At 39.7% G+C, this 23224-nt stretch overlaps 1 protein-coding gene and 1 long non-coding RNA gene across 4 annotated transcripts in view; both read left to right on the top strand.

Moving 5' to 3' along the window:
* The window catches only part of gabrg2 (gamma-aminobutyric acid type A receptor subunit gamma2), a 57247-nt gene that overhangs the window by 25971 nt on the left and 8052 nt on the right, over positions 1 to 23224 (top strand). For both annotated transcript variants that reach the window (XM_034140434.1, XM_034140431.1), the window contains exon 7: positions 15537 to 15689. In XM_034140434.1, coding sequence (XP_033996325.1) covers positions 15537 to 15689 — 153 coding nt within the window. The remainder of the gene's footprint in view (positions 1 to 15536; positions 15690 to 23224) is intronic.
* LOC117490657 lies at positions 18302 to 21973 on the top strand. 2 transcript variants are annotated; one of them, XR_004556689.1, is made up of 4 exons: positions 18302 to 18342; positions 19723 to 19774; positions 20273 to 20413; positions 21074 to 21973. It is a non-coding gene; the product is annotated as an uncharacterized LOC117490657 (long non-coding RNA). The 2 variants fall into 2 exon arrangements; XR_004556690.1 differs by having other exon boundaries at positions 18312 to 18511.

The following is a 23224-nucleotide window of genomic DNA, read 5'->3' as shown; positions in this document are numbered from 1 at the left end:
TACTGTACAGTGAAGACCTTGGACTCAAACTTGCATTCCAACATCTTCTGTTTTATAACACACTGTGTTGGTCACCATCAAGTCCCTGAATCCCTGCCTGTTGAAGGGTGTCTGTCCTGCCTGAAAGGTTTAATATGGTATAGTTATTCTTTGGAAATAAAACCTTTACACAGTATTCCAGTTCAAGGACTCTGCTGAATCACCCTCAATTACAACTGAGTACAAATAGGTCAGGTGAGGCAAGAGAGCGACACATAATGGTAAGCTGAGCAGACAGGCAGACAGGTGAATTGACCAAATCCAGACAATGAAGTAGGTAATAGTCAGAGGAAGAGATTTCCTCTCATTCTAGGAGACAGGTTAGTCTCTGCAGGCTCAACTTGTCACAGGACTCCAGCTTTAATGAATATGTTCCTGTATACTCTGAGTATCTTTCTTTATAATAACAAGTGATGCATGATTAAAGAAGGATTGAGTGACATCGTAGTGAAAGGAGGCCAGTGTCGTGACATGCCATCTGCTGCTCGTATCCAGTTGTGCTGTAGCTTTTTATAGGGGTTCAAGGTTCAAGGTTCTTTATTGTCAATCTGACATAGCTACAGAGTAATTGTGTAGTTGAAAATCTTATGTCACAGGCTTCTCCAACAATGCAATGCTTATAAAGGCTATGTCTGTTTTTATTTTGATTCTCCTCCCTCTCTGAGCCAGTGTCCAAGGGGCTTGGTCTCTCAACATGTCACTTCACATCAGAGCTGTACTGCCTGGAAGCTCATACCTGCATTTACAAACACAGAGACACACACATTTGCATGCACACACACTATTTTAGGCCAATAACAAAACATTCACTGATGCTTGTGACAAGCAAGGACTCCTTGAAAGGACGCCAGTGGACAGAATAGAGAGAAGGCTAAAAGACATAAAGAGGATTTTGAAGGTAGGCCAAAGCACTAGGTAGACAGCTAACATTGCTGTTAAGCTAACCTCAAAGGTTACACCTAAGTGAATGGGCTATGCTTAAAGCTGGGAGCTGTGTTCTCACCCGTCTGCCAGGCTGGAGTTCAGGGATGAGCATCGTAGTGCAGACAAGGACAGAGAGGCGACAAAGCAGGGGAGAGGAGGAGCGGACCAATCATAAATAGGGATTATAGAAGGGACGATGGTTATGGCACTTTTTTGGTCCTTCAAAAGGGAAATAAAAAAAAAACAATAATTTTACTAGTCTACAAGAGTGAAATGTGTTGACCTACTGCATTTGAGGCTATATGTTGGGGATTTATATCAATGTAATTTGGGTTATTATATTTGGGACAGCTCTGGCTTAGGTAGTAAATGGGCGTCTACCAATCAGCGGGTCAGTGGTTCCATCCCCAGCCGCTAGCAAAATACCTCAAATTGCATCCGTAGGCATGTATATGGTACTGAACTAAATGTAAGTGGTTTTAACTGGAGTGTCAGCTAAATGACATGGAACATATTTTATGAGCAGCAATATATGAACTACCATTTTGCTGTATATAGCTTTGACTCTATTGTTGGTTGATAAATGTATTTACTCAAATGTACCAAAACACTTTCAGAGTTTGTCAAAAGATCAATAGCCATGCATGTGCATCCAACAACAGCTATGTGGTTGCATTAGTGAATAATAGGTGCAAGTGTTTGATTGATAGAGAGGAGGTCAAAGAAGATAGATTGTGAAGGGAAAACCAGGACAAATGACTAATTTGTTTTATCAAGAAACTGGTGATTAAGTGTGATGCATTTACATAAACTATCAAATACAGGGATCTCTCCGAGGCCGTTTACCATCTTCCCAGCACATTAGAGGAACAAATGAGCTTAGAAAACCATCGCTTGGTTTGCCAAGAAGCCTTTCCTTTCAAGCATAAAGAGAATCAATGCTATTTAGGGTCTATCTATCTGGTTTTGCTACTAGCCTCACTTTTCTCAGCAGTGAATCATGGGATGGTTTAAGCAGGACGTGAAGTGCTTAATTTGCTTTCCTTTTAGGTGAGCACAAATATACGCTATGTGCATCAGCCTGTGGTACATATCTGTGTGTGTTAGACATTATTCAGAGTGCTTTGGTGTGCGCCCGGGTCCCATGAATTAATGCATGTTCCTATGTGTCCATTTGCTTGCACGCACATTTAAGTGTGTGCTCTCCACTGGATCCAAGTCTTATTTTTTTATGTATTGAATGCTATTCTTAGAGTGACCTTCCAAAAGCCAAGCCGTGCAGCCCAGTTGTCTGTGTGCGTCCGCCTGTGTGATTCAGTTAGAGTGGAGAAAGCCCAGGGACACATCAGTGGCCCTCTCCCGATTACGGAGCTCCACAGTTTGCAGATGATTCTTTGATGGGGCGAATCTTGAGGCATTGTGGTTGAAAGGAAGTGGCCCAGCGAGAGGCAAACAGTCAGCCAAACAAACACATGAACGCCCATGCACACGGTATATATAAACACACTCGTGTAAGATCAGTCACTCGCTGACACGCCAAAGGACTCCCCTTTTAGCATGGCAGAGTGCATCGTTGCTCTATTCTGCCAATGGATCCCATAATCCTCAGCTACAAGAATACACTCTCACACACTACTACAGTAAATGCATTCCTGATGCAACACAATCTCTTACATCCTTCATTCTGACAATTTGAGGTCTATTTATCTTATATAGGGGTTTTTGTAGAAGAACAATAGTTTTGTCCTTAGATAATATTTTAGTTTTCTGTCAGGAGTATGTGATGGTTATTTGGGTTTCTTTGAGGTTGTGTTGAAATATCATTGCATTGCCAAACAAAAAAGCTGTACCCTGGGCAGACATGTGACAATAGTGTCTTGGCTTCTGGAGGTTTGTGAAATCCAGCAGCTGTGGTGTTGTAACAGGCACGCCACAAATGATGAGTTCAATAGCAGGAATCCAAAGCAAATTAAATAGAAAATGTTATCATGTTCCTTGAAACATGATGCTTCAGAGGCAATGGTGCTTGTCACCACCTGTCTGGTTTAATCAAAAAAAGATGGAGGGAGACAAAAAGCAATAAAACCAAAATGCCAATATATATATATATATATATATATATATTTTCTTTCTTCTCTCTACAACTGTATCTGAGACAATGCATCAACACCGGTGAAAAGTCAAGGGAAATTGCTCTATGAGTAGCACCTATTTCCATAATAATAAGAAAAACAAGAGTAGGAAAATGTTCAAATATATTTTCCCCGGTTTTCTTACACAATACATCTTGATTTGGTTCTTAGACATTATTTATTTTAAGAAAGTGTTTATCATAAAAAATCCCTTTATTTTTTGAAAGTATTAATAATAGGTGTGCAATAGGTGCAACACAGTTAAAGGTGGGGTAGGTAAGTTTGAGAAACCGGCTCGAGATACACTTTTTGTTATATTCCATGGAATGCTCTTAACATCCCGATAGCAATGAATATCTTAAGTGCTTTGACAAAAAATCCATCTGTCATCTGTGGAAGCCGTAGTACTGTAAAAAGTACGACCAATCATTTTAGCCGGCCCGGCTAAAATAACTGGATGGCCTACCTGCCTGTCAGCCTTCCATCTGTGCACAAACTTATCTCATGCCCTCATTGGTCATGTGCACGTTCGTGTGTGTTGGAGGAGGGGCTCTGTAAGGAAGTGGCAGATTTTCTCCGGTTGTGTATTTTCAAATTCTAGCGATCTCGAGCTGGTTTCTCAAACTTACCTACCCTACCTTTAACATGACTGTGCTGTATATAAAAACAGTAATTTAATCACAGTAATAATCCGTGCAGTTTTTTTTATCAGATGAGGATCACTCCATCTTTGCTGAAGAAAAAAGGTTAAGAAGCGCTGAAACAATCCATTAGCCACGGTGCAACTCTGTTTCTATAATAGCTGCTCTCTCTAATCTCTCCCTCCCTGCATCCCCCCTTCTCTCTCGCTCTCTGCGCATTCTCCCCCTTTGCTTCTGGGGGATAGTTGTGATGGGCAGGAGTGGGAGGAAAAATGCTCTGACTCAGCCAGAATCCTCCTTTTGTGAAGTTAAATACCAATGTACACTCCTCCCCATCCCCTCTCCCCTCCTCACACACACATCCTAACCCGCCTTATACACTAACAGCATTCACACTTACAAGTGTCTACTCTTTACAAGCCATTCTCATTTCTTCCCTCCTCACTCTCGCAAGGGGGATGATTTTTTTATTTTGCAGCCTTGCATTCCTGTGTCCTACTTTTCACAACCCCCTTCCCCCTGCTTTCTCTCCTTCTCTCCTCTTTTTTCTCTGCCTTCGCCCATCGACAGTCTAATAAGCTGGTAATTAAAACCTGGAAACAGAGAATAGTGATAGACCTTAGGAAAATAGATTGCTTTGGGAAAATAAGACCTGCTTATAAGAAGCAAATATTTGTTTGTGTCCTTCTGGTTAGTGTTGTCAGTGTTCTGTGTTCTGTCTGTGAGGGTTAAGTCCAATAAAGTCAATAATACTCAGCGTCGTTTCTCCACTCCTGCAGCCGTATTACACCTTAATACGTCAACAGAACTGTCCTCATGGTGAGTATTTCTCCATCATCCTTAATGGCAGCAAACCTTTCCGAAGCACAACTGTAGTTTCTACATGAGCTTGAGGATGTTAAACTAGGACACTGGAATAAATTGACTACAAAATGAAAGTCATCTAATTTGCAAGAGAGCGAAAAAGGAGGGAGTGGACGTAAATAAGTGAGGATGTTGTTGTTTCCTGTTTTTCCGTTTTGATGCTGGTAGGCAAAGATGGAGGGCATGGGGTGGAAATTTGCAATGGATTTAAAAAGAACGAAGGGAGAGAAGAAAGAAATTAGAGGTGTTTTTGCCAATACCGAAACAGAAAACGGGTCAACGCTGTTAAGAGATTAAGTTTCTAGACGTTTAGTGTCCTTGACTTCTGCTGTTGCAGCTGTTGAAAGTGTATTCATAACAATTTGTACTATTTTACTAACTTATCATATATTTTGCAGGTAAAATATATACACACAAGTACCTATAGCTGTGAAATAATGGAGATAAGTCAAATAAAAAAACAATATCTTCTATTGAAGCATGACAAATATATGCTTAGGTTAATCACAGCTGCCTCACAAAGTGCTTCAGTATTTCATGTACTCAGAAGTACATTCCACCACTGAAAACAATGTAGTAAGCCTAGTACAGGGGTCTGCAACCTTTTTGACGAAAAGAGCCATTTTGCCCCCTTTTCCAACCCTTTTTTTTGTCTGGAGCCGCAAAACATATTTGATAGCTTGATAGCTTATAAAGTTGTATGTATTGTTACATCATAGACAAAAACAGTTTTTTTGCATTTATTATTTATTTACATTAAATAAAACTGTTAACCTCTAATAAGAAACAAAGAACTCTTACGGGCCGTCTCCACGGCAGCGTTAAAAAATCTTGAAACGCTTCTGCCCATTCACTTTGAATGGGGTGACGTCACTTTTTTTCGCTTTCGCCGAAATGCATTGTGGGCAGGCGAGCGGAGATTCTCAGGATTTTCAAGATCCAAAGTTGAACAATGTTCAACTTTTGAAGCTGAGGAGGAAGCGTCAGCCAATCAAATCCCGTGTACGCAAATCTGACAGTTCAAGCTCTAGCCAATCAAACGGCGTGTATGCTGGGAGAGACCGACCGCAGGTCATTTCCTCATATTCCAAAACATGGAGGAGAAATTAGCGGTAGCGAATCAATCACCCGGTGCTTTATGACCAGACCTACCGGGATATAAACCGGAGGAGCCAGGCATGGAGGGAGGTGGCAGAGACAGTGGTATGTTTTCGCCTGTTTTGGGGAGTTTATATCCAGTTTACTTCGGGCTTTTTGGCTTCATATGTCGCGGGCGGGAGATTCATGTGATTGGTTGATCGCAAAAAAATCCCCAAGCCTCAGATACGCCCACCTCCAAGATTTTTTTAACGCTGCCGTGGAGACGGCCCGTTATAAGGAGAATACCAAAAAATATACACAGGCCTACTTTAAAATAAATTAAACACAGCACTTGGGGAGTCCTCTGCACATTTGAAGGAAAAAAATACAATTAAAATGGACCCACTTTGAAATAAATAAAACATATAGCTGCACCCTAAAAAGAGTTAAAGGTGGTCGTGTGTGTTGGAGGAGGGGCTCTGTAAGGAAGAGGCAGATTTTTTTCGGTTGTGTATTTTCAAATTCTAGCGCACTCGAGCTGGTTTCTCCAAAATTACCTACCCCACCTTTAAGTGATTGAATTATGACTGAAGATCGTCAGCTGTCTTCCTCTTCCGTTTTTTACCTCGATACGTAAAGGCTGCAGCACCTTTGACAACTCGAATCGTTTGCTGTGAAAGCATAGAACTCTGTCCACGCAGAATTAAACCCTCTGTGTTCCTCCCATACTTTTCTTTTCTTTGATTTATCCATAGTTCGCTCATCGAGCCGGGGGTCAGGTTATTCGCCTGCTGAAAAGGCGCTGGTGCGGGACCGTAGCAGGATATGACGCATATTTTAGTTTGACCTAATTAAAACCGTTTTGTTTTTTATTTATGTGTCATAGTATCACCTCAAAATACAAGATACGAAACATTTTCAACCGTGCAACTACATTTAAATAGTCCTACAAATACTTTTATTGTATTTCCTTCTTATTTTTGTCTAAACTCAAGGGAGCCAGAGCAGAGGACTTAAAGAGCTGCATGCGGCACGAGAGACGCGGGTTGCCGACCCCTGGCTTAGTAGCAGGAGTAGTAGCTCTTAGAAAGTATACAGTATTTTTGGTTAATTATTATATAAGTGCTATTGCAAAGTAAAACAAAAAGGCTTCTTTTGTCAAAGATATTTGCAGAAAGAGGGATATTATAAATATTATATTCCAACAGCTATAAATACAACTGAATAAGAGTTTGTAAGTGCATTGTAGATGCACGCTTCTGCATGCCCATGCTAAATAAACAGCCTCTTCTTGGTACTCTGTTTAGACGTACAGAGCTGGTTTAGAGACTAAATGTGCTCAAAGTTGATGCCACTCAGTGGAGCAGTAATTGTTTCTGGGCCAAGTCCTCAGTGCTCAATCAATTATAATAAAGTTTGATCCCAGATACTGTTCTCACTCAGCTTATTGGCCTTACGTAATATTCTGCAACCCAAGGTTTCAAAGTAATTAGCCATAAGAAAAATGGAGAGAGTAGTTGTGGAACATCCTTTGTCTGGTGTGTTAACATATGGCATAAGAGGATGAATTTTAGTAATCCAATAGAAAACGCTGTTTCAACGTACAGCACATCACCTTTCACATTAGCAACCACTTAACAAACATGTTTTATTGTGATATTACAACTCTGCAGAATCCATGACTATGTGTTATGTTTGGCACATGTTATTACCTTGTGAAGCTTTTAAAATAGCATTTTATGTGTGCATGTTATGCTAATACATCTGAGGCCTATTTGGAAAAGGCATTTCATGTAATCTAATCTTGGAAATGTTTAACTTCAGTTAAACTGTCCATGAATTAGTTGGAGATGCATTGTTAATATTCATGCTTGATATCTAGTATCATGCATGAATGAATTTAAGAAAAAAGCAGTACATTTGTTTATAAGGCTTATCTATTTAAGTGTACATGACTGTGTTTTTCTGAGAGTGCTGTTTTGGAAAAGCTTTGTTATTATTGAGGTGTTTAAAATAAAACATACTCTGAATATGCACAGGCCTACGTCAGTGCTGTAGTTTGAGGCAATTCATTCTTTTAGTTGAATATGATTAATTTGATTTCAAAGCTTAAAAAACAAAGATCCAAAAATATAATCTTTAATAGCACTAAGCCATGGCAGAGAAGTGGGGACTGATTGTCTTGGCTCATAGCGTTTGTCTGAGCTCATCTATCGAATTTAGATTTAAATGACATTGTTGCTATTGTAAAGACCATTACAGTATGCTATTAGGACTGGAAAATCACCCCAGAGATATCTTGTAATTGTACATTCCTTTTTTAATCTGACAGCATTTCTGATTAATTAAAGTAGCATTATAATGAAATTGGACAAAGTTGATGTTACTGTATGATTGATCTGATTAACAGTTCAACTGTTTCTGAACATCACAGCATTCAATCACAAAGTTGATGTGATTCTTAAAGGTGCATGTGGGAGGCGAGTGAGGATGTGTTTCAAGCATGATAGACTGTGGTGGCAAATGATAGATACTCAGTTGTTACAAAAAACAATATATAGTTAGCCAACGTGTGACATTCTAGCCCTTTGATTATCTGTTTGGAACTCTACTGGCTTTTCAACTGAGAAAGTGTGATTATTATAATGTAAGCTAAGTAGTTAGCACTTCTTCTTTGTATTCCAAACAAATTAATGTTCATCCTTCAATACCGAAAACCATTGCAAATATTGTCCATCTTTCTCCTTCGATTGCTCATCTTAACATATGAACTACCAAGACGCCCCTAGAAAGCTTTTTGTCTTCTGTGTTTATCAGGACATTTATGATGATCACACACTGCACTACATTCTCCTCTCCTAACTTTTACTTAGCTGCATTTCATCTTAATTGTAGGCAGCTTATCTGTACTTGTTAAATAAGCTAAAATAGGTCAAGTTATCATTGACGTGACTGTTCAGAGACTCCTCTCACCCAGCCAAAATAGTTGGAACAGAAAATGGGTCTAAAAAATGAAAAAGAGGAGATATATTAAACATGGCGAGAATAGATGGTGAGAGTGGATTCTTAGAACTTGGAGCTTATGTAACCAGTGTGAATAGCATCTCTCCTCAGCGTGTGAATAGGAAATAATGAAGCCATTTTTAGACAAGGTAAGCTGGAACACAGACTGAAAAAGCTTGTGAATGCGTTTGCCTCGTTTTTTTAATTATCCAACGGGGTGGAAATAAACTCACTAATGATGTTGTCTTGAAACTTCTGTTGACAAGTAAAACAGCTTAGGTGAGGACAAGAAATAAACAAGAATTTTTTGTGGCCTGAAATAGGATGTTACATCACAAAGCATGGTGTTTTTTGGATGGTAGTCGTAGCTGGACCGGGGATTGGACAGTTCCATGGTCTTGGTCTAAACGCTCTGTTATATATTTTTTGGTAATAGGCATCAGTAAATTACAATTGGGCCATAAAGTGGCACCTTTTAACATTTTCAATTTTCAATTTGAAACGTGGTTTTCTAACTTTTCCACAGTCTACTAAACTCTTAAAATAATGGCAAGGAAAACAGTTTCTTACAACCTGTCATAAATCCTATAAACTGCCTTGCTCTCAATAATTTGAGAGCCATTAGTGCATCTGAGAGAGGGATAATCACCTTTCTGTGTCACATTCAACAGAACATTAACAACCAGGCAATCAAACTCGGCAGACTCCTGTCTGTGGTTTAATCATGCTGCTGTGTTCCCACAGTTACTCACCGAGACAATGTTGAGCATTTTTTCCTCTGACATCATCTTGCCACCCGCCAACAGGCTGGAATAGCTGCAGCAGCCTGTGGAGAAAAAAAAAAAAGAAAAGAAAAGTGACTAGTTAATCACTGGCATATTGCCCCTAGTCGTGTCAGAGAAAGTGGTGAGTTAACATCCTCTGTAAGTATTGTTGACCCTACGGAAGCCCAGCCATGGCATGACCATGGTCGATAGCAAAGCTTCTGTCTTTGACACACACACAGACACACATGCACAATTACATCCGCTGTCAGCTCTGATATAGATGACCCTTGACAGGAGAGGAGCTCAGTGAGACAGGCTGTCAGCCGCTCTGCAATGTGTCTGCTTCGTCTCCCTTCATTGGAAGGCCAGCATGTGCCTCAGGTCTCTCCTGCCCATCCATATCCACACCAATTTACAGCCTAGCTGCCAGCAGAATGATATTCCCAAGTGACAGTTTTTTTTCTTTTTCTTCATGGTCAGCAATCCTGAATTAGCCCATTTCCTTCCTATGGACTCCCCTGTGGCCATTGTGCAATAATGTACAGCCCCATCGGATCAACATTAGTTCTCTCAGGTGCATTACTCTCCTGTCAAATACAGAATGTTATAACAATTTCTGCATTATAATAATAATAATAAGACATGATTTTGTGTATTTCCTCTAGAGTACTCTTACTGCTGTGTGTCTGTAATTATGTTGAGTGTGTTGTCTCTGCGGCTTTTAACAACAAAGCAACACTGTTTTGTGATGAATGATCATCCCCGCCAAGTTTGTATTGCTTTTTGTAGATTACATCAGCTTGTAGCAAATCACTTTTGCAGAGGAAATATGTGATCCTAATAAAAATACTTCAAACCATATCTTAATGCAAACACTAGTTTTGAGCTATTGTCTGCATAGTTGATTTTTCACCCCGCTGTCATCAGCATTTTTAATTCACAAATTATAAACACAAAAGAAGCAGATTGAATAGAAAGCGATGTAATTATAGAGATAGAATGATAGGATTTGAGAAATTTGAACATTTAGGAATTTTAATAACAAAGTAGAAAGATAAGACTAGGGTTGCGGTCGAATACTCCAAAAAAACAGCTCCTAAGTTCTATCCCTATCGTCTATTCCTTGACCTCGGAGTGAAACGTCATGGGGTTAAGGGATAGTGGATAGGAGAATTCAAAAGGATTTAGGAGAAGAGACTGCGGTACTTGAGAGAATCCGACTGCACTTTCACTATCCGACGTGTTTATGATGTGCCAGCGGAGGTCATAAATGTGCGTCTGCTGCTGTGGGGAAACTATGGAAACTACAGTTTTCTATACAGCGGACTACAACATGGATGTTTAATAAGAACGAGGGACTACTGTAAACTCATCTAGAGACTCTGCACCGTGCTCTGATGCTGTTGTTTTATGCTTTATGAACGGGGACAACAGAGAAACATATTCTTCATGACCAAAGTTGGAATTGAAATAAAAAAGGAAAGTGAAACTTATGCTCGTCACCCTCTCCCTCCGGTCCACATTAATACAAATGATCCCAATACGTATGATTGTATGAAAAGATCTTAAAATCAATACAAATGTATTTATTATAAACGTTAGTCCTTAACATCTATCACTGTGTATATCACCATTCAAACATCTTTTAAAAGTTGAACAAACCCCACACAGCTCAGTAAAGACTGTGAAATGTTGACTTTATTTGATCATTTCAGTAAAAACTAACGTTCATATTTCTCTTTTTGATTATAATACTGATGAACGTTCAAAACAAAGCACTTTGGCAACTTACCACATACGTTTTAAAATGTTTAATAAGCACCGTAACTTTCATGATATCATTTCTCTTTCATAATCGGTTGTTTCCGTGAACGGCCGACTGTTGTGTGACGGCAAATGCCGCGGCCGCAAGGCATTGTGGGGCAGCATTTTCTCCTCTCCTTTCGGTTAGGGAGGTCCAGTGGTTCCTAGGCTAAAGGAGGTTATAAAGGAAGTTTGAAACCTCCTTTCCTTTTAATTTAGAGAATTCGAACGGCACTTATCATGGCTGCCACTGAGGGACTTCCGGGTCATTTCACTCCGTTAGGAAGGTTCCTAAGCTAAATGGACTATTCGACCGCAACCCAGGGTTACAAAATTCCGGGAATTTTCAAAGATGGAAACTTTCCATGAGAATTAACGGGAATTTAAGGGAATAAACGGGAATTTATGGGAATACATTTTCTAAATTGAAGGTTGGCTCTTCATAGGGAACTTAAATATAGTTGGGGAAAGTATATGTTATATGCATAATCTATCTAACTAAAACAAACAGATGCCATTCCTCAATCACATGCACATACTGTAGCACACTGCTTACTGCATGGCTAATGAGACCACACCCCCTACAGGCACTGTCCATCACATGCACAGATGATTTCTAGAAGTAATATTTAACTCAACATTCATGTTTTTGTTCATCAATGAAAACAAAAGATTGTATCATTTTGCATGGATGTTTTCTTATGACAAAACAAAATGTTTATATTTATGCTTGGATATGATACAATTCGATTACATTACCCTCAATTCCCACTTAGTTCCCATTAATTCCCATTATTCCCATGGAAAATTCCCAAGCTTAAAGGTGGGATAGGTCATTTTGGAGAAACCAGCACGAGTGCGCTAGAATTTGAAAATACACAGCCGGAAAAAATCTCCCACTTCCTTATAGAGCCCCTCCTCCAACACACACGAACGTGCACATGACCAATGAGGGCACGAGATAAGTTTGTGCACAGATGGAAGGCTGACAGGCAGGTAGGCCATCCAGTTATTTTAGCCGGGCAGGCTAAAATGATTGGTCGTGCTTTTTACAGTACTACGGCTTCCACAGATGACATTTTTTTATGGATTTTTTGTCAAAGCACTTAAGATATTCATTGCTATCGGGATGTTAAGAGCATTCCATGGAATATAACAAAAAGTGAATCTCGAGCCGGTTTCTCAAACTTACCTACCCCACCTTTAACTTCCCATGGAAATTTACCGGAAACTTACCGGAAATGTTCCGCCCCTTTGCAACCCTAGATAAGACGCTGAATGATAAGATGCTGAATGAGAAGCCGTAACAGAGAAATGAACTTGTAGAATTGAAGGAGTAATGACTGAAGCTGTCTGTAGGATCACAGAAGATGTGGGCATTGATGGATACAAGCAAACTACAGTAAGATCATAGCATCTCATGTATGAAAGCTTCTTTATAATCCTCGTTCATCCACAAACAGTAGGTACATTTCAGTTCAGAGGTAACGTTGTTTGTAGAGAGAGCTTTCTATAGACCTTGTGAAGATGTGTGACCACTCTTGCGAACACGCCCTCATCTTCTGGCGTTGACAGATGGGGAGTTCTATCTGAGGTTAGTTTGAGGCCTCCCATTAGGAGGAAAGCCGGCACGAAGGCTTGGATGCTTTGGTATTCCAGCTGCAGTCCTATGTGAAATAAACAGCGACCTACACACACACACACACACACACACACACACACACACACACACACACACACACACACACACACACACACACACACACACACACACACACACACACACACACACACACACACACACACACACACACACACACACACACACACACACACACACAACACACACACACACACAACACACACACACACCACACACACCACACCACACACACACACACACACACACACACAAATGTACAAATTCATATAATTTAATTTTGAAGCAATAACAATCAGATTCGACTTGTATTTGTTCAACTCTTATTTAACAGAAAACAGTATATATTGTTCAGAGTTGCTAGCTGCATATTGTGCTTTTATAAATGGTATTAATATTTGAAGCTCCTATGTGAAGGGTATTACAATATCTCTTAGAAGTGGCAATGCACATGAGCACATACTGTACTGCTACACCCTCAAACAAAGACTGCATTAGTTTTCACCAGGATTGTATACCTTTTTATTATGTTCCATTAGAATAATGTAAAAGGTAGCCGAAAACACAATCAGAACTTGATTTAAAAATTCACTCCAGCAGGCAATCTTATAAAAATAACCATGCAAACAAACTGTAATGTAACATGTTCACACTAATTGTTGTGGGATTACTTGTCTGGATCATTTACCAACCTGCCCCCCCGTGCAGTTATGTTGCGATATCCCAACCACACAGTTAAACCAGGAAGGGAACTGGAAACCATTTTTGTTTTAGTATAATCAGGAAGTCATTAACAAACTGATACGTTACTACAGATTCCTAATGGCAGGGCCGAAACAGATACATCAGCCTGCCAGACAGGAGGGCAGAGGTCGATAACACATCCTCAAAGAGTCTTCCTGGCAGGGGCTGTGGCCTGTAATGAAACTAGAGAATGGACTGAGAGAGGCGTACGGCAGGAGGGTGTTTCACCATCCGACCTCACCCCTGTGGTGGAAATCCCATTATCATTAAGGGTCCGAGGAAATGTGAAGAAGGCTTTGTGCTGCTGACCGAGCTGGAATAAGTGTATTAACAGGCAGTTTCTCTGCTGTCAGGGGTCTCAGTTTTGGGCCCTCACTAATGTAATGTTAATAAAAACAAAATAGTGGGCTGCGAGATCCCTGAGAGAAGCATGCTTGTGTTTTCCGTACTCGTACAAACCAAGGCGGCACACTGTAATTCACTATGCACCTGCCTGCATCAGCAGAAAACACACATGGCGATATGAACAGTTATGGTTCTGCTGCTGGGGTTATTGCACTTGGTTTATTTAATGATGCTATGCATGGGTGGGTGAACAGAGGTGCTGGGTGGGATGAATCACAAATACTTGGTCCCTCTCCAGACACTTCGAGAACTCACTCACACACACACACGGAGTGAACATGTTCACAGACATAATAAACACTGACAGTCTCATCTCTTTCCCTCTCTGTCGCTGATTAACACAAAAACACACAGATGTTGGCTGTTTTTCAATAAACGGCAGTATGTGTTGTGCGCATGAGGACGATTATTAGCCAGCTGTTGAATCCACAGCTGCAGTGACTACTCCTTGTGCGGTAGGTGCCTATACACACACACACACACACACACACACACACATCCGATACATGGCTGAGAGAGAGTAGGTTTGCCCCCTGCAGGTTACGTTCCACACTGAGAGGCCAGCGGAGGTTTCCGACACTGTTAACAGTCTGATGTTAATCAATTAGCAGACAACTGACTTAGCTGGAGGCCAGCAGTGAGCTGCCATTAAAGGGAAACAGACAGGCAGGTACATGGGCACACCACTATAGAGGACAGTAACTATTGGCAGGCTTTGCTGCATTGTCAAGCTGTCAGGACTGGAATTGTGCGTTTGTTCTTGTACATGTCAATCCTCCCGTTTGGTTCTTGTTTATTTCCCTCTCCTTGCAAGTGTTTTGAAAGCACACTGTGTCTGCATGTGGTACAAGAAGGTGCACGCATTCATGATTAGAATGCATTTTAAACAGGCAGGCTGAATGATCCGTATTGTCAGGGTTAGGGCTATCTGGACTCAGCTAACCTCAACCTCCTAACACCGAACATCTGCTGGGGTCAGACAGCCAGCCCAGGGAGGGCTCATCATCAGCTGGATGCTAGTGTTCATGCTCGAGCTAACTACTGGCAGGAGACGAGGGTGTGTGTGTGATCGTGTGTATTCAAGCAAGTCCTGCTCTCTGAAACACTCTGTTTCATTTAAGATCTCCAGTTGCCTTGGGCAAACATGCTGTGGAGTTTTTGGTTACACAACATTACGCATTGATCAGCCCGTGACTTAGCAGTTTGTTTAAGCTTAGCTCTGTGTTTCTGTGTTGACAGAATGTTTTGATTACAGGAAGTGAATGTGCCACTGACTTTCTCAGTGCATTACATGTTTGATCATTCATATTTTCTAGTATGGACTGTGAACATTAATACTCACGGCTAATTACTATGCAGTGTTTGCACTTTAAAATCATGTATATCCTGCATTTAAACCTTCTATCCCTTATGTTTGGTCACACCTGCCCTTCATTTATCAATTTTCTCTCCTGTTATTTCTCTCTCTCTCCAGGTGACTATGTGGTGCTGACCGTTTTCTTTGACCTGAGCAGAAGAATGGGATACTTCACCATTCAGACCTACATCCCATGCACCCTCATTGTTGTCCTCTCATGGGTCTCATTCTGGATCAACAAGGACGCAGTACCTGCCAGGACATCATTGGGTAAATATAAAGTAAACCTGTTTTGCTGCAAGCTGTCGACCATTTGTTGTACATGCTGGAATCATGTAAAAGTCAGTTAGCAGAACATTTTAAAACAGAATTTTACATTTACTTGTATAACCCTTTTTATACCCAATATGCATGTATTCTGTTACTGCTCTTGACAGAGCCTTTGCTCTACTTCATTTTGTAATGAGTCCACCTAGCCCGAACACACTTATGCTGCATTGATGTTCATTAGGCAGCCTAGCCCTGATTACTCTCTGCTGAGAAACACAACTAGCACCCTGTGGTGGTCATACACCACCAAAATACAAAAGATAAGTCGGCTTAAGTTTTCTGCTTCCTACTGCTCTCTCCTTTCGTTTTGCCGTCCCTTCATCTTCCTCCTCTCTCCCCCCTCTGAGACAGGGCAGCTGCTTAGGAATCTAGACCATCTTGATTAGAAGAGCCTATCCTGGCACATGTGTTTTCATGCATGGCCTAATGAGGCATTAATTATGCAGTACAGCAGGGAAGTTGCAGAGATGCAGCCTCAGCACAATAATGATGCAGGTGGCCTCTTCACTGAATGCAATAAGTGGACACTGAATGAAAAAGTGGGCAAGACTGAGGATTTTAAGGATATTCGTCAGCTTTGAACTTGCCCTTGGCATCCAGTGGACATCCTCAGAAGTTCACTCATGGTGCAGTAACATACATATTCCTTAGTCAGCTTATCTTTCGGCCCCCTAAGGCTCTAAACCCTGACCTCAAGTCAATGTGATGTGATCATTAGCGAGCATAACTGAATGTAAAGCAATCCCTGCAGGCAGAAGCCCATATTCTATCCCACTATGATCCTCACTTTGACCATCATTAATCCATCTCAAAATAGGTTGTTTTGTTTTCCTCCTACTAATGCAGCTCCTGACATGATTTCCGGCTGAAATAATAACAACATAAAATCATTGCTAAAATTGTACCAAGAGTCCAAAATCTTAATTTCCTTTGAAAGATGAAGTCGGAGGTACAGGAAGCCAGGTGGTTAGGAACGGATTAATGCAGATGACATACTTCTTAATCCTTCAATGCCAACCAGAAATATATCAATTCACTCATAATACTGCAATGTTAATCATGACGCAGACTGATGTCTTTCACTCAGTGTTACATTTAGACATAAATCATCTCCCGTATACAAGGCAAATCCTGTTATAAGTATGGTCGATTTAAAAAGGAAAGAGGCGGCGTTGTTAATGCTTGTTTGTTGGTGTTCGGCTTGTGTGTGTGTGCTGTCTCCAGTCTGGTGTATCAGCTTACTTATAAACGCATTTACTAGTCATGTGCCATAACCCAGCCTAGAACTACATCATCATTAGAGACAAATAGAGCGGGTCAAATGGGAGAGTGTAACCAGATGGTGGATAAAGAATTGTTGTATGTCAGTGTGGTGGTCAATGGCAGCTAAACCAGTAAAGTACGTGGATCATAGGGACAGTAAAAACAGCTGCTCACTCCATCCGCATGGAGCAACAACAGCAAGAGCTTTCAGTTCAAAAGCCAACATTAAACCTCTTTTATTTATTTATATATATATTATAATATATATAGTTATAATCAGTTGGTTGATAACCTCTAGCATGACTTTTTCTAATTAATCTTAGATCTGACATAGCTTTCATCACATGGAGTTTCACATATGCAACTCGGTTCAATTTGAATGAGGCTGTAATTCTAATTCAGCAATTTTTATATTTTCCAAAATTTAAAATGTACCTTCTACACTAAAACATTAAGGGGTTATTGGGCTGAAAAATGTATGAGAACATTGATGAATGAATTAACACACTGAACAAAAAAGGATGCAATCAATGCAAAATATTAAAAAACATCTATTCCCAGTTTCAGATTACTTCCTTTATGACACTATTTTGAGGAGAATATCCTTATTGTGACATTTATTCAATCATATCTTTAAAAACAATTAAAACATCAGGACAGATTTAAGAGCGTAAGTAAAATGCGTGTATAAATGTTATGTAACTATAATTGTGTTGCATTTTTTGACATTATAATATACAAAATATATCAGGCTTCTGAAAAGGAAAGCAACTTGTGGATATGACAAACCATTGCACTCTATGTAGCACACTCAAAAAACTAAAACAGTGGCTTTGTAGATATCACAATAATAAAAAGCTATATTACCTTAATAAAATCTCTAAATATCACCAAAGTAATTGTTTGAGTCGGACATACCAAAATAAATGCTTACAAATCCAACAGTTAATTTTGTCTTAAATTATTACTATCATTTAAGTTGATGACACGAAAATAAATGAGTATTTGACTAACAAATTATATTTTTAAGATATCCTTAATATCTTTGGCAAATTTCAGTCAAAATATTTGAGAATTGGCTAATTATACTGATCAGTTTCAGGAACAGCAATTATTACTCATTCCAAATCAATATTCTTCATCTTTAACAACAATTTAAGAAATTGAGTAAATTACACTAAAATGTCATGAGTGGACCCCATTAACAATCGCGCGCAAATGCAGTGTGCTCATGGGAAATCTACTTTTCTATCTGCGCCACATGTGGCAACCGCAACAAGCAAGAAAACACCACGACGAGAACCACCAGGAAAACTCCCTGCAAATCCTGGTAAGTAGCCAGCTAGCAAAAGTTAATGAAATATTGACCCTGACTTTGTGCATATACAACTTTATGGTGTGTAATTATCTAAATACTGTCACACTTGCAGCCATGCTGTCATAGGTCTAGCTAGTTCTCTGTCCGCTTCTACACACGCATGGTGGACACAGTCAACCAGGTGAAGTGAAGCTAACGTTTACTCAAGTAAAAAGTAGAAACATTAGCACCTGCTTTGTCCGCAGTTGTTGTCTTAAGTACCTAATCAACCAGCTGTCTGTATGTAGCATAGTTAGCTGTTTGTTTTAAGCCCCTTTTACACTGTTATTCAGAAATGCTGTAGTAAAGAAGATCCGCCATTACGTCGACTTTTTAATACTTAACCAGGCAATGCCAGCATAATGCTGCCCCAGTGTGTGATATTAGACAGCATGCCGGCCTGACGTGTAACACAACAGCGCCGGCGAATATGTGTGTCTGCATGTCCCGCCATGCCGGGATAACGGAGCAACAGTCTCGCCTTGAACAGGCTGTGAAGGGGGCTTTGCCGCCACACCCGGTTACTAAGCAACGCTTATCGTTTAGGTATCCCTGATAAGGAGGCAGTCGTATCATTAACTAAAACTAGCTAGATCTGATCGATATGGACATAAACACGAGTGAAGTATAATCGGGAGAGTGATCAGGTTCTGCAAACTGAGACACGCAGCTCTGCATGATCACCTGCAGCTCTGCCGCTGTGAGGGGACCGGTGAGCAGAGCACACGCTTCAAGTTAGACCTAACACATTTAGCAATCTTATCTACCTCTGGAAGTAACCGAACTTATTTATAAATATGTTTATTCTTTACTTTTGGGTCACTCATTACTGGATTAGCGAGCTGCATGAGACTAAACTGACGGGCTGTCAGGAGAGGGAGAGAGGAAAAGAGAGCACCCTGTTTATTTCTCCCGTGTTATTATCCAAAGTTACTGTACATTTTTGAATAATGTAGTTAATCTACTATTAGTTGTTTGTGTAAATGTATTACTTATATTGTTGATTTTTGTAGAAGCGCCGATAAAAGTATGGATAATACAAAGATAAATGCACCTTGTTTGTGTAAGGTGGCTATTAGTTTATTTGGGTGATTACTGTATCGTGCGAGTGATTTCAGATAACGTCTGCCTACTGCATCCGCGGCCCAGCAGCTGTTACTAGTCTTGCCTATATGCTTATGAAACTGTTTCATCTTTATTATAATAAGGCATTGCATTTTCTTAAGAGGAGTGGCCTACCTGCCCAACTTATGTGTTGTCATATTTATGAGGGAACACTTGATGATGGCTAGCGCAAGTAAAGTTGAATTATTTTGTGAAGCATGTTAAATATTTTCAATATTTGTTTCACAGCACCGACTGCGCTAACGGAGAGAAGTTGAACGAAGATAACAAAACAGAGGAGGTAAATTTCATTATTTTATTAAACACTGAAACAACGTTGCCAACATATTAGTTTGCTTTATACAAGTTTAAGAAATCGGTGAATAAGCTAAATGAGTTGCACCTTGATTTCGACCATGTTTGAGTGCAAAGGCCAGGAAGCACTTGTTAGAAACATAAACAGTGACTATATACAAATATCTAGGACTTGATAATACAAACTGTTACTAATTATTATATACTACTCCTGCAATTGAGGATCCTGGCTCTGAACACTGCAACTGCAATCGTTTTTATTGACTGTTTTCCAAATGTTTGTGCAATTACGGTAGATGTTCCATTAACTATAGTTTGGAGTAGATGTAATTATTAGCATCAATGAGTAAATATAATTGGGTTTCATTTTTAAAGCTCTGTATGATAAAACATATTAGTCCAAAAAGTATGTAGGTAAATGGAAGTAGCATTAAACCAGTCTGTTCCCTCCATGTGATAACACTATTTATCCTCACTTTTTTAGGTTGCAGCTTATGGGATGGCAATGTAAGCTCTGCACATGTGTGGCTTCAGCGAAAGGGTCACTTCTCAAGCACTATCGATTGAAGCACGGTACCTTTGGAATCTGGGAGAAGATGCGAGTGCCTTGATCAAGGACTTTGAGGTTAGTACTATGGCTGAAATGATTCCTCAAGTAACTCGATTACTAAAAATTATCGGGCAGTGGGACAGACATACACGCACTCAGTCAAGCAGACAGACAGCGTGGCACAGAGGTAAGACCGAGGCCGATACAGATGTGCAGTGATCAGTTACAATTATAGTACCCTTATATGTGTAGCCCAGAAGACGTATACTTTTTTTTTTTGAGTTCTTTGAAATAAAAAAACAATAATTATTAGTTTTTGCATTTCAGAAAATGGGTTCTTTAAAACTTAATGCACTAAATGGGTCTAGTTTTGACATATTATTGTATGCAATTTAAACAATAACAATGTGGATTTTTCTTGTTGTTCATTTTGAGAGGCCGGTCTTATTTTCTCTTTTCTATATTTACTATTGCTCTTTTAATAAAGCAAAATAATGTATTATCCGATTAATGAATTCATCGTTAGAATACTCTATAGCTGCAGCCCTAGTTAGTACAATAGTTTTCAGGATTTTTAACAGTGTTAGTTTTGAAGTTTTAAATAATGTAATCATGGATGACTGTGATGACCATGAACATACATAGTGAGTGAGCAGTGAGGAATTGCTCGTTGTGTGTCTTGTAACATGCAGGCTGAAAGTAAGCACTAACCAGTTATCTTTTCAATGTCTGCAGGATGCTGCTGATGCACCTGTCAGTGTACAAGAGGAGTTGGCAGAGGAGGTGATGAAGATGTACCTGCTGCAGAACCAAGATGGGTCAGTCGATGAACCTACTGATGTAGGGATTGTGATTGAGGGCATCCCTGTCCTCAGAAGTCTTAGGGATCTTAGCAGAGCCTGCTGCTATCTGTTGGGACTAACCTATGCCTTGGATCTGAGATACCCCAAGAATCTCAAATATAGTTTTGAGGTATTCCAAAAACTACTGTTGGAGCTGGATCCTGGCAACCTTTCAACCAAGGTTCAGAGACTGAAAAATTGCCTGCATATGTAGTTGCCGACTACTGTTCAGCAAGATGCTAAAAGGTACGAGTTGAGAGTTCCATTGATTGAATTGCATTTTGGACTGGTATTGTTGTAAAGTGTCACTGTTCTTGGTGCATTTCAGTCATATGCAGAGTTCAGTTCAGCCCGTTGCTCCCATAGCTCAATGGAAATGTTCACATGCTCATTGGCAAAAATATACCTGGTTGAAAGTTAAGCTAGATAAAATGCCTAAAAGTTTTATTGCTAAATAATCAAATTTGAGATTTCCATTGATGCTAAGATTTCTCTGCTGCAATTGGTCTTGTTGCATTTTACCCGTGTTTAAAAGGACCGCTTAGTTATATGCAGAGCTCAATTCAGCTCATCGTTTTTATAGCTTGGCCATTGTTACCAGGGCTCTCCCTTCTTAGTCGATTAGTTGACTTTATTTGTGGTTTTGGTCGATGAAGATTTCTTTAGTCAATTAGTAATATTTTAATGTATTTTTTTTCATGGTGAATGACTTATTTGTAAGAAACGTATATCTATGAGTGGCCGTTGGGGACATTATTCAGAAATACCGTTCACATACACATGTGAAGCACTCTCATACACAACTGAAACCAAAATCATTTACAAACATATGTAAAAATCTCTCGTATACACATGTGAAACGCTCTCACACATATGAAACGCTCTCACACATATGAAACAATCTCTTATACACAAATGAAACGCTATCATATACACATGAAATGCGATTTCAGTATGTTGTGTGAGAGGGATTTCAGTTGAAACGGAAGGCATCTCAGTTGATAAAGGAAGTCGATTTCAAAAAAGCGAACACAATATTATGTCCGTTTGCGATTGTTCCATCATGTCTGCTCAGCAGCATGCACAAAGCTTAACTGAGGCAGCAGCGTTGTTAAATAATATCCTGGCCTCAGCGGGGTGCACAGTCTCTCCTAAGGGGAGCTGTAGTGGGCCGTTGCCTGCCGCGGGACGGGAAGAGGGACGATACATGGTGTTGAGGCCAGGATATTATTTAACAACGCTGCTGCCTCAGCTTTGTGCATGCGGCTGAGCAGACATGATGGAACAATCGCAAACGGACATAATATTGTGTTCGCTTTTTTAAAATTTGCGCTTCTTCGCTGTTTTTTTTAAACGACTTCCATTTCAACTGAAATCCCTCTCACACAACATACCGAAATCGCATTTCATGTGTATATGATAGCGTTTAATTTGTGTATAAGAGATTGTTTGTGTGCGAGAGATTTTTACATATGTTTGTAAATTATTTTGGTTTCAGTTGTGTGTGTGTGAGAGTGCTTCACATGTGTATGTGAATGGTATTTCTGAATAATGTCCCTAACGGACCCTCATAGATATCTCTGGTAAACACAAGGATTTAAAGTGGTGTTTTTGTGTGATTCTTTGTGAAGAATATGTTGATTTAATCGATTAGTCATCAAATGTGTACGAGTGTTAGTCGACTAAGAATGTATTTTGTCAAGAACAGCCCCTAATTGTTACAAATGTAATATGCAAACTAAACCAGGTTGAGACTTAATGTGATGTGTTATACTGGTCAAATTTGAACAATAAATATGTAATTAAAATGTCAATGTGTACAATTGCTCTTTTGGTTTTATCAGATGTATTGACCTCAGGTAAAGCACTCCTGGAGTAAAGGGTAAATACAGTTAAAAAAATAAGTAAATGTAACACATATATTTATATAATTAATAGTCCAGTTTTAATTAAATGTAGTTAAAAACATCGAGTAAATTTCACACATTTGTTTTGTTAAATAATAGTCTCCTTTTCAGTTACATCTACCTAGCATTTAAGTGAT

This window comes from Trematomus bernacchii, unplaced genomic scaffold (genome assembly GCF_902827165.1).
Source record: "Trematomus bernacchii unplaced genomic scaffold, fTreBer1.1, whole genome shotgun sequence".
Taxonomy (NCBI): Eukaryota; Metazoa; Chordata; class Actinopteri; order Perciformes; family Nototheniidae; genus Trematomus; species Trematomus bernacchii.
The sequence above is the reverse complement of the archived record's forward strand: the minus strand, read 5'-3'. Positions and strand labels throughout refer to the sequence as shown.